Source organism: Falco peregrinus, chromosome 17 (assembly GCF_023634155.1).
Source record: "Falco peregrinus isolate bFalPer1 chromosome 17, bFalPer1.pri, whole genome shotgun sequence".
NCBI lineage: Eukaryota > Metazoa > Chordata > Aves > Falconiformes > Falconidae > Falco > Falco peregrinus.
In genome coordinates this window covers 1,435,847-1,452,723 of record NC_073737.1, presented here as the reverse complement: position 1 = coordinate 1,452,723, position 16,877 = coordinate 1,435,847, and the positions used below count along the sequence as shown (strand labels likewise).

The following is a 16,877-nucleotide window of genomic DNA, read 5'->3' as shown; positions in this document are numbered from 1 at the left end:
AGATATCTTTATATAAACTTATGGCATATTGTAGCAGTTTTCAAGTCTTGTTCAAGATTTAAGATCATCAGACAGCCTGTATTTTAAAAAGAAATGTATTTCATTGTGTTACAAGCAACTGTATGACCTCCACTGATGATAAAGCGAGGGAAGTTAAATGCTAATGAGTTCTGAGTCTACTCTTCATCCACTGCAGGCTGGCAATTCTCATTTAAGCACAGAGACATTTTAGGTTTCTTTCTTGCCTTTATTTTGCCTGGTTGGGGGTGGGTGGGGGTGTGTATTTGTGTGTGCACTGAATTTTTCCAAAGGTTCCATCACTGCAAGCAACAACAACCTTTTGTCATCGTGACTCTATCAGTTTCTTCCTATAAATTCATCCCTTAGTTCTCCATCTTTGAAAGCATTTGTCTGCTGAGGCAAAGGCAGTGAATGAGTTCGAATAAGTCTGTTTTTCCTTCAAGGGAGGGGGAGGCTGGAATTAGAGATGAGTTTTCACGGTGTCGTCAAGCCTCCAGATAAGAAGCAAAAGGCAATGCATGCCCTCACTTATAAATCATCTTTTGATCGTGCATCTCTCAACACTTTCCTGTTTGTGTTCTGTCTGTTTAATGTTCTCCCTTCGCTGTGATCATCATTCTTTTAAATGCTTTGCTTTAATGTAAATGTTTTTCATTCACCAAGCCTTGCAGTCCTAGGCTCGGCGCACAACAGATCCGTGTGCACTCCCCCCTGGAAAAGTTGTCCACAGGAAAAATAGCCCACGGTGCTCGTGTGATGAGGACCCCAAACACTTCTGTGCTCCACCTCGCCACCCTGCAAAAGCCCCTGACCTGATGAGTGTCAAAATGCAAAATTTGTAAATATACTTGTGAAATGATGAACTCTGGTGATATTAGATGTTAGTCATTTCTTTGGACATTACTATGTTTGTCATTACACAGCATGTAAAGTGAGTTTAATTCTGACTGCGACCATTGAATTTCTGTCACTTGATTTATACTACTGCTGCTGTTCCATAATTTAAATTGCATTCCTAGTTTCTTTGCTGAAACCCCCTCTGATAATTAGTATTAAAGTTAACTGCAGAAAAGGGAAACTGAATGATAAATGGATTACTTGATTGGAACCGGTTGCCCAGAGCAGCTGTGGGTGCCCCATCCCTGGCAGGGTACCAGGCCAGGCTGGACGGGGCTGGGGGCAGCCTGGGCTGCTGGGAGGGGTCCCTGCCCATGGCAGTGGGGCTGGAACTGGATATCTTTAAAAGGTCCCTTCCAACCCAGACTGGTCTGTGATTCCTCATCTTCCAAGACCAAAGGAAAATGTAATACATTCAAATCGCTGTTACTAAGGGAAGAGGTTAGCGTTACTGGATTTAGTAAGGCAGTTTGGTTACTTCTCCAGGGATGTGCCTGGCCACCTGCGGTCAATGCAGCTGGAAGTGTCAGCCGTGTCACTTAGCTTGGGGGATGAGAGGCGGTGCGTATGAGTGCTAGCCGTGGGACTGCCTAGGGCGCTTCCAGCAATGGAAATTCGGATGCCTAAGCTACTGGGTGTGTTAAATCCGTAACAAAGTATGCTTGCATCTCCTAATACTAAGCAAAGCAAATGCACAGTGAGACAGAGGTGCACAGAGAGGTGAAAAGTCTCCTCAGGGTTTGCCTAAATAAGCGTACCTGTGCCAGGCGCTGCCTCCTGTGATGCCGTGGGCACACCTTAGAAACTCACTGCCTTGCAGCTTCACTCTAAATGTTTATTCTGATGTGCACTGCAGCGTACAAAAGTGCTTTAAACTTTAGTGATGGAGACTGTGTGAAAAATCATTAAAAGGATTTGAGAGGAAAACCAAAGCGGCGTTCTGGCAGAGTCTTGTAAGAATGCAGAAAGGACAGGTGTGCCTGGCTGCTTGGACAGCGATGTTCTGTCTCTGTTACCGTTTCTGGTTAACTGTGGTTTTGGGAAAAAGGGTATAAAAAGCTAAAATCTTTTAACTACTTCCAGTATGAAATACGAGTACTTCATTCTCAGGTAAAGCCTCTTTTGATAGATGTGTAAATCTGTTGAATTCCATAGCCACCGTGTAGGCAGGGTAAGAGTGCCACAGCTGCAGACTCTTTTCAAGGTAAGCTCCCAGCTGACCGCTGCAGTGCCGGGACGTGAGAAGCTATGGATGTGTCGGTCACACACCTCCTGTCCCCAGCTAACCAAAATGACTGATGCTGCTGGAAGGGGAACCTGCTGTCTGGCATGAAATCTAATTGGCTTTGATGGTCAGCTTTTGCAGATTTGTTTATAAACTGGAAAATCTACAAATTGCAGACCATCTGCGCAGAGCAGTGTGCTAATGAATGCCTGTAGCTAACAAATCCATAAGCTTATTACCACAAAGTTCCAAACCCTTCCACAAGTTCCTAAACGAGGTTATTTATCTGAACTGAGAAGTGTATTTGACCTCAGGGTACAGCCATACCTCCTTCAGGTCTAGAAAAGCTATTAAAATAACTCATATTTATTCAGTCTTTTAATAGAATCTGTGGATTCCCCTTCTGTTTTTAATTTTTCACTTTTGTAACAGCACCTTAGCGTGTCTTAACTGTTTTGGGGTTTTTTTTAATGTTTGTAGAGAAATGCCTTGCAGATAACTCTTGGGTCTACTCAGAGATGGGTTGGATGGTCAACTAGAGAAGATGTATTGACACGTATTGTACATGGCATTTCATGGCTGTTATGTACCTTGACAACAAATACCAGTGGTCTCTGGTTTAATGTTTATGTAAACTGGGAATCTTTATGATGACTTGGCTCTTCCACTGTCTGTGATGTCAAGCGATTTCATCCTTCTGTTTCTCTTTCTTAAAAAAGTGGAATTAATTCTTATTACGTGTTACCCTAATCCATTACAGGGCATAACTGTGAAGAGGTTGGGGGGGGGGGGGGGGGGGGGCGGGGGAAGTGGCAATCATTAGCTGACTTTCACTTGGACTGCTAATCTCCGCTGGTCCTGTCTCTCCTCCTGCTCCTTGAGTCGAAGGAAGTATTTCCCTAGCAGATTAATGAGGTCATTAGCCCAAGACATCAAGTGCCTTCATTTAGCTTTACAGGTTTACAAACTTCTACCCCTGTTATTTCATTCTCTTAGGGAAGCCGAAAGGGCTCTCCTAATTAGGACAACAATTGAATAGATGAATATTTACAATAAAACCAAATCACACAGTATAGATTCAAGAACAGATACAGAGGAAATAATAAGATGCAAATTATTTTAGAAAAAATTATTTCAGGTTTAAGCTTAAATACTTACGGTGATGAGAACCAGGAGGTAAATGAAATGCATTCAACTAGAATGGTCCAGTATTTTTTATGAGCACTTCTTGATTCCTTGGATTAAATATTGAAGCCTACTACACAAGGAAAAGTGTGATTAATTGTTCTCCTCCTTTTTTCTCCTGTCCTCTTCTTTCTCATCTCCTTTTTCTTTCCTCCCAGTAGAACAAAAATAGTATTTTCCTTATGATCCTCACCCTTGCAACTCTGAACGTGCTCTTTGCCAGTTTCTTTTTTGTACTTTTAAGGTTATTTTACTATGTCCTAGCATTTCATTTGGTGTGCCTCCGTTAATAAGCTCCAGGGTCTTCAGAAGTGGACTAGTTTCTTTTCAGAATTTGTGAATGTCTACCTTTTGGGAATCCCTTCCTAGCTGAATGTTTTCTCTTTAATGTTTATAATAAAGATAATTATAATAAAATCACTGAAATACGATTTTGCAGATTTCCATCTCATCCTACTTCATGTTCTTCTCTGCTCCATCCCTCCCCAGGTGGAATGGCTAAAGAATGAGGAGCCCATAGATTCCAACCTGGATGAGAACATTGACACCAGAGCAGACCACAACCTCATCATTCGACAGGCACGTCTGTCTGACTCTGGGAACTACACCTGCATGGCTGCCAACATTGTTGCCAAGAGAAGGAGCATGTCTGCAACAGTTGTGGTGTATGGTCAGTGATAATTATGGAAAAAATCCATGTGTGTGTTTTTATTGCTGGAGTACTTTATATTTTTAACATACATCTGGTACAAAATCAAATGGCTAACCTCCTTCCTGCTGCAATGAATTTCAGTTCTGCTGTTCAGGGCTGAGGTCACGCCTGCTTTTAGAGTGGTTAGAATTACGACTTTGTTTGGGGTGGATTCCCAGAAGTTACGCCATCAGTAACAATCCTTGCTTCAGCTATTAAGAAGATCCAATGACACGCTGACCCGCCTAAATAAGCCGCGCGTGTAGCAGGAAGCCCTGAAGCACGTCCCCAGGGGTTACCTGAAGGAGGTACCTGAGGGGCTGCCTTTCTCCTTCTGCCGTGACTACTGGGTGTTACGTGGCAAAGGACAAAGGAGCGGAACCGCTACTTTATTACCAGCCGCTGCTGCTCGCCACGGTTATTACCGCGTGTGACGTTCTATTGGTGGAGGCAGAGCATTACTAAATCACCCTTTAAAAAATGAATAGGTGTTGTTTATGATCTTTTATATAAAGTTTTATTATAATAAAGTTTATATAAAGCTTTATTTCTATAAAACTTATTTTATGAGAATTGAGATGCCTGCTTTTACATCCCTCCCAGACTCTATCAGTCATTGCACTTCTCAGCATATTACTCTTCCAAAACAAACATTCATGTTCTTTGACACCGTGGCCTTTAGGCAGGTGTGTACTGATAGGCAGCAATGCTTCTACTTCAGCTTGGAATTTACCTGCAGAATGTAAAAACTAAATTCTGCCTTTGAATGAAATGATCTGGTCAGACTCGCTGATGTCTTTCAGCACACCCACCGCAACCTCAAGCATGTTTGTGTTTTGCAGTTAACGGAGGCTGGTCATCGTGGACCGAGTGGTCAAACTGCAACGCGCGGTGCGGTCGGGGCTGGCAGAAGCGATCGCGGACCTGCACCAACCCTGCTCCACTCAACGGAGGCGCGTTTTGTGAAGGAATGTCAGTGCAGAAAATTACCTGCACTTCTCTTTGCCCTGGTGAGATATGCACAGTCTAAGGAATAACTCTGGATGTCACGCTTAAGGGAGAGCTCTTTCAGTCTGACATGCCAGGTAGACAATTGTGCTTTGAAGAGCCCACTGAGGTCAAAAAGGAAATTGGAAATACTTCGCATCCTTGTTGAGTCTACAGCTCAGAGCCTTGTGCAGGGCCTGAGCAGCAGGGACAAGCACCTGTGGCCTCATCTGCCAGTGCTTTGTCGGTGCTTTAACTTATACTGAAGCTAATTAAATACTCGTAACAAAACAGCAACTGATGTAATGTGAAAAATCATCTAAGTGGGTGGGGGTATGGGGAGAGGGGAGGTGATGTTAGTAACGCTAGAAAGAGAAACACAGAAGCCTAAGCTGAGAACTTGACTTAAAAAGTGCTCTTTAGCTTGCAAGTAGATTAACCTTTGGAAAGCGAGCTTATGGTATTTGTGGAGGCTGGTGTTACATCCCTGGACGCTGTACATTTCCTTTGTTCACCTGAAACCTCCCTTACCTGATTTGGAATTGGTGTTTCGCATATACAGCTGAAAACAGGAGGATTGTATGTATGTATGTATGTTTTAAGAGACTTACATTTGCCTGTGGTCACTGCGTAACTTGTCTGGATTCTGGCAAATCTCTCTTCTAGCTTTTATTAGTTTTTAGATGCAACGTGTCCTGAACTGGGATTTAAAGAACTTAGTATTACATTTATATGTCTCTGTGTTCATCTCACTGTCCTTCAATCAGATTTATCCATGAAAAAGAAAGGGAACTGTGGGAACCCTTCTCATTTGGGACGGGGTCAGAGACAGCTGTAAATACCAGTCAGCAAAGCAACATACCGATCCGCTGTGTTGCTCAGGGCATTAGCCAGAAGCCTACAAGGCCAGCTATGCTCCTGCTTTTTTAAATGTCAGCATCATTTCTCTGGTAGGAAAATGTGTGGGCTCTCTACATCAGCCTGTTTTAAGGTAGAATTTGTGTTGAAACATTAGGAGCTAATGACTGGGTGGCAAAGAAGTGTTTCCTCCTGCAGTTTTAATTGACTGTATTTGCAGAATGTTCTATCCTGGTGCTATTTTAAAAGCTTCCATATTGCATGCCTGAGGTGGTATGTTCTAATGCTAGATTTTAACTTCACATCTGATAAAACTGTAGTTATTTCTCCTGGGAATTATACTTCGTTTTACTTGCTGGGACCTGAGGAGGAACATGAAACAAGCGTTGTTGGTAGGACCTCTTCACTACACCAGCTGACGTGAGTGATGATGCTTGTGTTTCCTTCCTCCCCATTTAGTGGATGGAAACTGGGAGGTGTGGAGCGAGTGGTCTGTGTGCAGCCCAGAATGCGAGCATCTGAGAGTTCGGGAATGTATCGCACCGCCTCCAAGAAACGGAGGAAAGTACTGCGAGGGCTTGAGTCAAGAGTCAGAGAATTGCACTGAAGGGCTTTGCATTCAAGGTGAGTAACAGGTAGCACTGAACTGGATTTAGGAGGTACAGCCTAAAACGTGTACTGTAACCCAGGTAACGTGGCATATCGGCCACACAGCCATGTGAGAAGAGCTCTTCTGGCTGAAATGTTACTGTGGAAAAAAATAGATCTTTTTCAGAGGGTTGCGTATGTGAAGTTTGAAATTCACAGTGGTTTCTGAGTCACTGGATTTGTGTAGCACATACTTTACCTATTAATTATCAGATGATTCTAAAAATCCAAATAAAGGTTTTTTGCAATGTGTAATTACGGCCATCTGCTGCAACATATTTCACAGAATGTACTACTTAGCCTTCTACCTTTTCTTCCAAGTAAACTGGCAAAGCACCAACACAGATATTCTTGGTGCAAGAGGTTTTTAAGATGGAAGTTTGCTGCATTTCTTGTCTTGAACACAGAAGTTAAATAAAGGCAAATCTACTTCGTGGTGAGTTCCCTGTGAAAGGATTTGCCCATCATAAATGTCTGGAAAGCATCTGGCATTTGGTAGTTGCTACTATAAGCAAAAAAAACAGGAGCCAAGAAAATCAGCCCTGCAGCTGCACAGTCGCAGACTACCCGGGACGGCTGCAGAATCTCAAAAGGAACAAGAAATTTGCAAGTTTGTTCCTGCACTGAATGCTGCTCCCTGTTCATAGAGTGATACCGTCCACCTCATCGGTTTTTAGCGATGAAATGGCAGCCACGGGAGCAATCAGGAATGCTGGGGCTGAGAGATGTAAACTGACATGTCTACTTTAATTTTCTGTTTAAGTGGTCCTCTTTGTTTCCACAGTACGGCATTACCCTTCCTTCTTGATCTTTTGCATATATGTGTTCATGTTATGCCCAGCAGTCATTTTCTTCTTCCACCATGGTGCACGCAACAGAGGAGTATGGCTATAAACCCCAAGCCTTGTGCTCCTAACCACCACACAGGCGTTCACAGGAGTGTGCGTGCCTCTGGCCTTCCCCCACGTGCACCCTCCTCACACTGGCTGGCAGCTTCAGTGAGAAAGGAGCAGCCACTGTGCCCAGCCAGTTCCTCAGTGGAGTACATCTGGTGAGATGAGGAAAATAATTTTCTAAACAAAATGAACTCCCTTCTTTGCCCTGAGATTTAAAGGCATTCTTAATGGCAGACAGTATCCTGTATATTTATTCAGGCTTCAGAAACATGTGTACCTCAGCTGAGACATGAAGTAAGATTTTGTTTGGGTTTGGAGGGAGGGGATACCCAGCAGCCTTGCTATATGGCTCTAACTACTTAAAGTTTCCAGGGTTAACGGAACCAGCTCTCCAGCTCCAAGGTGTCGGGCAGAGAAGCCTCAGTGTTCAAAAGGACAAGAAAAACTAGTGAGAATTTGTAAGCGCTGCGATTCATTCCACTTTTGAGGACCAATGCGGTGATCACATGATGTTTTGTGAGGTCTTTCTCCTTCCTATACATTAAATGAATACCCTTCCCTGCAGATGGTTTGATAAATCCAGAATCCATTCATGTGTGCAGATTAGCATATCCATTGGAAGGCAGTCAGAAGGATATGCTGAAAGGGGCATGACAAGATGCAGCTGATGTCTGCACAGTCACCGTTACTTGTGACAGCCATGGGTTGACTTACCATCTAGTTGGCTCCTTCTGTGGTTCTCAGCAGTTAATGAGAGGTGGCTCTATTCAGGGCACTGCTTCCATGAAAAAAAACGGTAAAGATCACCTGTCCACCCTGGAGAGTAGCAGCCTTTCCTGTCGGGTAGTTGCATCTCAGTGCTGTCACCTTCCACGCTGCACTTGCGCTTTAGAGGTAGAGAGCAAATACGGTGTGATGGTTATTTTGGTAGCCTGAAGGGAGCGCACGGCCTGGGGAAGAGCTGTGGTGGTTTAAGCACTGAGAGTCGATGATGCGCATTTTACTTGATGGCGATGGCTTCGTTCCATGGGGGAAACCACTGACACTCCTCGAGTCCTTGTAGCACAGCTGCTTTCAGGTACAGTCTGGTCTCTGAGCGCTGTTGTAAAAACAACAAGCTATTGTATCACATGGGCTAATTATTTGATAGATGCGCTATTGGAATAGTTACAACATGGCAACTAACTGAGTTTTAATAACTACCTAAATTTTTAATCCTTATTTTCATTGTCTGTCATATGCTTTGTGCAAAATCAAGCTCTTTGGATCAGGTGCTGTCCCTCTGCTTTGAGTTTGTACAGCTACTGGAGCAAAGAATATTGTTAGTAATGAACCACTAACTTACCTAATGGCACTGCAGTAAAAAAGAAAAATGCCCCAACAAGTTGAAATCGATTGAACTAGCATGAGATTTCATCATTGTCTTTTCTGAAAAAAAAAAAAAAAAAAAAAAAAAATTCTTCATCAATATTTAGAATCACTTTATAGATGCCATTTTAAGAAAATAACTATTCTGCACAACCATGTGCAAACAGAAGTGATGTGTATGTCTGAAAACAAATGTCTGGAATAGCAAAAACTTTCTCTTTCAGAAGCAAATCACTTTTCTACACATGGGACTTAAAATGCTTTTAATAGACTTTAAATGTTCTTAATACAATACGTGTGAAGAACTTGCCGCCTGTAAAACAAAGAAATGGATCATTATGGGTAAAAAGATACAAAAAGCAGTTTTTAAAATATGAGTAAATTTTGCACAGATTTAATCATCTTAGTGTCAACTGCGAAACACATAGTCTGTAAAATATAACTTCTGTGTTGAAAATGAACTATCAAAATCATTTTACAAAGGATAAGTGGCATAAGTAATAAACCCCACATTTTATGACTGAAGCGAAAAGCCATTTAACATCTAAACCTACTAGGGATCCATATGTTGACATCAAACCGATACTATTTAAAATTTTAAAAAATAAATTCTCAGTTTATGCTGAATGTGGGGGGGTGGGGCATGGAATCTGCTGCTGCTGGATTTTCCCTGCAGAAATCTCACCGGGTGAGGCATTTCTGTTCCTTTTACAAGGCGAGATGGGAGACAGGGAAGCTCTGAACTCTACAATTAATTCGATGACATATATAATGGACGGTTTCGCTCTGCTGCACACGCCAGCAATTTTTCACTTAGTGTTGTGATCAGAAACTGATCTCCAGGTATTTCGTGGAAAAATTATCTACTCCAGTGTCACTTGAAGTTGAGCATGTTGTCAGTGTTACCCTTCCCAGGTAACAGCACCGGGTGGAAGGGAACGCGCCGCGCTAAGCAGGGGATGCTCGAGGCTGGCGATAGGGACGCTGCCCCCGTTAGCCAGCCAGCTGCAAGTTCTTTGCGTTTGAGATAAGCTCATCTCCTGCTGCTGCTGTGGCGGGCAGGGACAGGCAGTGCGTGGTTCTGGCAGGAGGATTTCCATAGGCACTCGGATCGACTGAAGTATTAAGTTCCTCTTGTTTCTTTCGTCCTGGAGTGCGATACTATAGCTCCTTTACAGGTTGTGCTGTATGTATATACTTGTGTCAAATTATTTTTAGGACTGTAATTGCTTTCTCAGCTAATAAGAATTGATGCAATTACCCTATTTTTTAAAAATCTTTTTCCCCTGTTCACCTTCCAATACGTGCCTTTTCTGCTCTGCTTCTCATCCCATGGGGAATTGTGAGGGAAATGCAGTACTGTGCTACAGAAAACTAATCTCTTGGAGGTTATTTATCAGGCAGAACTTGTTAACTTTGTTCCTTTCATGAGGCAAACATAGAAACAAAACATTTCTTCGGTTAACAAGTAAGAACTTAAATGAAAGTAAAGGTGAGAATGTAATACACCAGGATGGAAAGCTCAGGCCTGATTCTGAGCTAGCAGAAAAAGTACTAATCATTAGCTTGAATTTTCAAATTTGGAGACAGTAAATGACATGGTGATAAAACAGGGTCTACTCTCAGGTTCTTTATTCCCAAATCATAATAATGTACTAGATTCTTGCTTATTTGCTCTTCCATCGTTTATTCCCTACCAGTAATCTCGGTAGTACTCTTTTTCCATGGTGGATTTCTCTCTGTCTTGCAGAGGTGAAAGCTTTTTCTTTGCTTAATAAAAGAGAGGGGTTTGTAGAGGTTTTTGTTTTACTTTTATCTCCTTGCTTTAAAGTTATTTTGTAATAACTTCAAAACCTATTGATTTCTTTTTCCAGTGCCCCCAAAAGAAACAAACAAGTAGGCCAGAAGCAGATGAACTATAAATATGTTTTTACTAATGCATCATAAATCACAAATAATTTTGTTTTCCATTTTTCAACCAGCCATGACACTGAATATTGCCCAGAGGCTGCTGGATCTGGCAATGCCGCCGGTTTATGTGGCGAACACGTTTCAATCCTGTTGCAGTTTTCTGTAGATAGCACTATGTCAGCAGCATGGAAGTGTCTGTTTCCATTGCAGAGCTCAAGTCTGACACTATTAATTTGGTGTTTATGTACATAATTTCCTAGCAGAAATAAAAACCACCTCAAGAAGAACCCTCCCTGCACACACCCCGCCAGAGGTAGCCAGTACCAGATCCTTCGTACATTAAGAAATCCAAAAGATAAATCAGGGAACAGCTCAAAGGGATTTTCGTTACAACACAAAGCCCCTACAAATTGATATAGTCTATCTGCTTAAGGATTTATATTCTGCATTTTATTCTGTCTAATAGACTAGTATAATTCTGCCGAACTGCTAGCCTTTGTCGAATTTTATAGAAATAAGTTACATGTTGTGTTGTTTTCTTCAGACCACCTTTCACCGAACGGCGCTGGGAAGTTGCCAGTCAGGCTGCTCACGCCTGAGCCTGAGCCGCCAGCGCGGGGGGTAGCGGGGAGCAGCGGGGGGGCAGCCCCGCTCGGACCCTGGGTTCATGCGCAGGGTCTCGGGCACGGCAGGCATGTTCCCCCCGGCCCGTGGGGCCGACAGGCGCGGAGAGCGGCTCGTTACCTGGAGCCTGCGCGGGCCCGCTGCGGGGCTGCACCAGCCCCAGCTCCCCTTGGCTACGGGGGGGCTTTTTCAGGTACTGGGTTATAACGATAACCCCAGTGCTTATTGCGGGGGAGACAGAGAAGCATCATTTTTGAGAGATGCGCTACTGTAGAAAAACTATTTAACAATATATTTGTGTATCTATCATAGTATATTGATGCTGTACATTCTTTATATGCGCACACATATGTCATTATTGGTGTACATTTAGATACATAGGTGTGAATATATAGTACATTTTTATATTTTATAAATTACTTTTTAAGTGTCCTTTCCATATATCTAACTTACAAAGAAATAATTAATTCCAAACTGCCAAGTGATCCACTTCAAAGTATTGTCCTTATTGCTGAGATGTATAATATTCTAAATAAAAGCGTCCAACAAAGCTAACAAATACTTGAATTAACCAAGTGAGAAATTACTGCAAAGAAGCATCCTGAAAGAGATTTAGGGGGGCAAAAAAAAGATGAAGGGGAAAAATATGGACAATATAAAATATTCATATTGTCAGCAAACAAGGAGAAAATGTTTCATTTATAGAGCTAGACAGAAGCGATATGGGAAATAGATATGCTCCATGTAAATTTATTAAGTGCAACTCTCTCTCTCTCTCTTTCTCTCTTTCTCTCTCTCAGATAAAAAACCTCTTCATGAAATAAAATCCCAAAGTAAGTTCGTTTGGTTTTTTTTCTCTTGTAAATATGATTTTTCTCATCTTCTCTGCCATTCTGTTTTATTTGTTTAGGAGATAAATAAAACCGAAGGTTATATGAAAGGCTTTCACATCTACTGAAAGCATCTTCATAGCAACTTTGTGATCGTAAGTTTTAGACTAAAAATAGCAAAGTGACCATTCTTTAGTAATTTGTGTCTGACTGGGAGCCCTTTCTACAGGCATGCTTACCTTGAAATTGATCTCTTGAGAACCTGTAATTAGAAAAAAAGAATATAATATAGGAGTTTGGCTTTCTTGGTTCAAATCTGTTTCCAGGACTGGCTCGCTCTGATCTTGTTCAGCTCACTTTGGCCTCCATTTATCAACGGGTAAAGGGTGTTTCTATTCTTTTACCCTGTAAAGAGCGTGTACTTATTGGTTTTATCCTGCTTGGGGGGGCTTCTATCCTGCACTATTTGTTTCTTAGTCTTAGATTGATTTCAGTGGAATTTTAGCTTAGAGCAGCACATTTGGAGTGAACTAACTAACTGAAAGATTTTGGTTTTTGTTTAAAAAAAAGACAATCTCATCAAAACCACAATTTCTGTGAGGCCTTTCTGTTTTAAAGCAAAGACATTGCTTTTTTTTTTTCATAAACAGTGCACAAAGTTTTGAGGATTTGAGGATTTTTGACTCTTTGGCTTAATTCCTTTGAAGGACTTAAAACAAGAATCCACCTGTACTGAGAAGTAATGCATGCAATTGGTTGTATCGTCTTTGAAGACAGAATCTCCTATTATGTATTATAAAATATGTAGGGTTTAAGTCGTACTCCTCCAGGATCTAGGGGCATACGGTGATCAGATTATTTGAAATTTTATGGAACTTGGGCCCTAAATCATTAGAAGAACATTTGGAGATCCTAATCTGAACTGTATTTCCTTGGAGCTCACACGCTGCAGGCTGCAGCGTCAAACCGCTCTGCAGCAGAATTTCGTACTGGCTCGAAGGGAGCCTGGCTGGTTATCAGATCCCAGCGACCTCCGCTCTCTGTAAAGGCTCATAAAGGAACTGGTCAGGTTGAAATCCGTGTAATCCACAGACAACTCCATAACTAGTTACAAAGGAACGTAACCAAATTGCAGCGAAATTGGGATGCAATTAAAATAGTAATTGTAGAGGAGCATAGTTATTGTCCCAGGTGGCTACAGCCCTTGGTGAGTGAAACGCACGTGACTTTAAATTTAGAGGCTCTCGGCTCTGAAACGGTGTAGTCATGTAGGTGCATGATAACCACCCATTAACAGATACAAACGCACAGAACGCTTGCATGAGAGTATTTGTCCTTTACATTTCCAGTTCTTAAGTATTTCTAAGGATAGACAGAATCAAATGTAGATACTCAAAAAGGTGCTGTGGCTGTCTTGCCTGCTTAAGCATTTTTAATTTTGTCTTGTCTTTGTCTTACTGGAATCATCCCTAATTGGTCACATACAACTGGTGTGTGTCATAACTTAGCTCAGGCAATTGGTATCGTTTAGTTTATGCAGTTTCCATTTAATTAGAGAATCTTGAAAAAGTATCAGTCAAATCGCTTTATTTTCTGATTTATTAAAAAAGTAATTTCATTGGGATTGATTTAAGCATATGAGATACCTAGGAGAATTAAAGGGTTTCTTTATAACTGTGGGGCTAGAAACATATAATACAGCTTGTTGCTGCTCAGCAAAACAGGAACTTAGTTTAAGACTGCATGAATCATCACTGATGCAAAATCAAAGTCAATTATGACAATAATTGAGAAACAGCCTGTTCTACTAAATAACCTCTTACGTGATTCCCTGACTTTTGACCCTTGTTCTCAAAGACTGGCGATATGAAGAAATGGACTTCAAGTTGCTAAGGGGTACCGAAAGTGAGAGTGACAGGGACGTGGGGGAGGATGGGAGGCTGGAAAAATCTTTCAAATCTCTGAGCAAACTCTGATGGCAGGTGGGGGGAAATGTATGCCCTGCATAGCTCCTGGAAAGCACTTATTGTAAATGAGATAATTTAATCAATTATGTTTCCTAATGTACTAAACCAAATGTTTCATTTTCTGCTCCTGCACATCTTAAATTATCTTCAGGTGCTTTATGAAACTTAATCATAGTTAATAGAAACTTCATTACCATCAAATGTGCTTTCAATAAATGTTGTGTAACAGTGTCAGGAGGTGGAGTGAAATATAGGCTACAGTTACCACAAACACGTATCCTGTAACTGAAATGTATAAAAATCGTAGTGCTTTATGAGAGTCCCTACCTCCTCTGGGCTGGGAGGATACAGTTCATTAAATAGTAATTGGTTGACTATAAATGTTTTCTTTTTTAGTTTGTTTGTTTTTCACTTTGTTCCCTTCTGGGAAAAAATAAAAGCAGAAAATTACCCCGTTCCCCAAATCTGCCATGCTTTTCTTACTTTCTTTTAGTCTTCCATAAAAGGAATTATCCATAAGAAAAGACAGAAAGGTGACGAGATTAAAATTACTTCGAAAAACCCAGTATTTGCTTCTAAAGAAATACTAACATCCTAAAAAAAAATGCAAGTCCACTTTCTTAAGCAGTTGTATTCCATAGGCACGATTCAAAGGAACACCATGTCACTCTTGTTTTACTCTTTTAAGATAAAGCTATTTAAAAATCTCCTGAATTCTGAAAAGGATATCCTTTTCCTCTCAAATAGTTACTTTGGGTTTGTGGGCGATTTTTTTCCCTGTGCAATGGAATAGTTATGGGAGCACTTGAATGACTCTTCCAGTTCTTCTAGGAAACAGAACAATGACCGTTTTATTAAAGATAATTTGGAAAGAATTACTGTAAGAGGTTTTAATAATACGATTTATAGAAAAGTGTCAAATTCAAGTTCTAGGGATACTTAAGTGTAGTCACTGAAAACAAAATTCTCTCCAGAAAAATTTTGCTTGAGTTGGACTGCTCTCAATTTTTAAAATTCTGTATTCTTGCTCTCATCTTGTACCCCTGTGTGCAAGTGTTGTACATTTGTAAAAGTATGAAACTTAAATTACCTGACACCTGAAGCAATTGAAAAGAAGAACTTAAACTATTTAAGCAGATTTAGAGTAATACATTGCAGTTACAGGTGAGAACCTGAGGTGTGTTTTATGTTCTGGTTTTGATAGGGAAAGATCAACTCCTGTATTTCCTACCTGTTGCCACTATGCAGTAATTTTTTACTGAAAGGTTATTTCTGCATGTTTCAGACTTCATAATTTATTTTCTGAGGAAGGTAGAAGAGGTAATTCAAATTTGCAGCACTTTTCTGTTTTAAAGTAGTGATCAAAATGGAAGACCTAAAGATGGTTTATGGTGAAGTAACTATCAGCTCACTACGGCCCTCTGGAAAGGAGAAGAACCCACTTGCTCTTAGGTTTCCTCTACCACCAGAGATACAGAACATTCCTCCTCTTGGCTTACTCATTGTACTAGTTACCCACAAAAGTTAAGTTAACAGCAGAGTTTGATAATTGATTCCCTGTAACAACGATATAGCTTGGGAACAGAAAGAGAAATGCCATTAATGTCTGTACTTTTCCTTCTGCACCTGATCCGAGAGTAGGCTGGAGGGAGCCCCGTGTGCCAGAGGCCCTTGGGCAGCGGGGCGGGTTGTCCCAGGCTGGTGGTGGCACGGCCCGTCCGCCTGCCTGGCCTGTCTTTGCGTTTGCTTCTTCCATCTGGCGTGGGAGAACATGGGCATCTCCCACGGTTGGTCTAGTGTATTTACGTTGTCAGCTACTGGCGTACTTTGTAGAATTCCTAAATCTGAACCTCAAATGCTTGCAATTCTCTTTACAACATTTTTCAAGGGGGCATCTCATGGAAAAATCAGGGGGGGAACCTTCAGAAAGTCTTTTTCTCTAGTAATTTCTTTAGTAGAACTGTGCAGCAATCGTAATGTTCTAAGAAGTTGGATAAGAGCTACTTACAAGTGTATTCTGTTGTGATTACTTGTTGTGACATGCCACAGAAGATGGATTTCTTCTGAAAGCTGGTATTTGCATGGAAACTTTGTGATTTATTTTTTTCTCTCCTTCTCAGCACATCCTAAACATGTTAAAAATGGAAAACTTTTGCAGTATGAGGTTATTTGAAAATTCAACAGAATTTTGTAGAAGTATTTTCTGGGCTAAACAGTGGTTCTAGCATAGATTTCAAAATGCCTATTTGGGGTTGAATGTGGTGTTGGAGTGTTGTTGTATTTGGGGTTGACAGGGAACGCTTAGAGAATGGGGATGGAAAGGGTGTTTTCTATTAGGGATGTTTGAGCCAAACTGTTTATTTTAATTTTGATTCAACTGCCCAACTACAGAAAAAAAAACAAAATACACAACAAAAACCAGTGACATTGCCTTATTCTCAGCAAATCTCCCATGTGCTCCAGCCCACTTAAAGCAGTGTTTACACGCTGGGTTTCCTCGTTGCCGCAATTCATACGGCATCTCGCTCCTGTCAGAGCAGTTGGTACTCGGCCACCGCCGCTGGCAGCCCGCACGCCCTCCTGGGCAGTTCAGCTGCTGGGATTGTTACTTGCCAGACATCTCATTTACGTAAGAAACTGGTGAGCCAGGAAAATTAGCTTTTCTGATGCTGCCCATAGGTACTCATTTCTTTCATCTCAATGGTCTGAAGTTTCACGTTCATTTTAAAAATTCAGCTAAAATTAAGTTATCTGAAATTCTGCAGAAAA

General features: G+C 41.3%; 1 protein-coding gene across 2 annotated transcripts in view; it reads left to right on the top strand.

Moving 5' to 3' along the window:
* The window catches only part of UNC5D (unc-5 netrin receptor D), a 168,494-nt gene that overhangs the window by 111,798 nt on the left and 39,819 nt on the right, over positions 1 to 16,877 (top strand). For both annotated transcript variants that reach the window (XM_055820374.1, XM_055820373.1), the window contains exons 5-7: positions 3,818 to 3,998; positions 4,862 to 5,029; positions 6,324 to 6,488. In XM_055820374.1, coding sequence (XP_055676349.1) covers positions 3,818 to 3,998; positions 4,862 to 5,029; positions 6,324 to 6,488 — 514 coding nt within the window. The remainder of the gene's footprint in view (positions 1 to 3,817; positions 3,999 to 4,861; positions 5,030 to 6,323; positions 6,489 to 16,877) is intronic.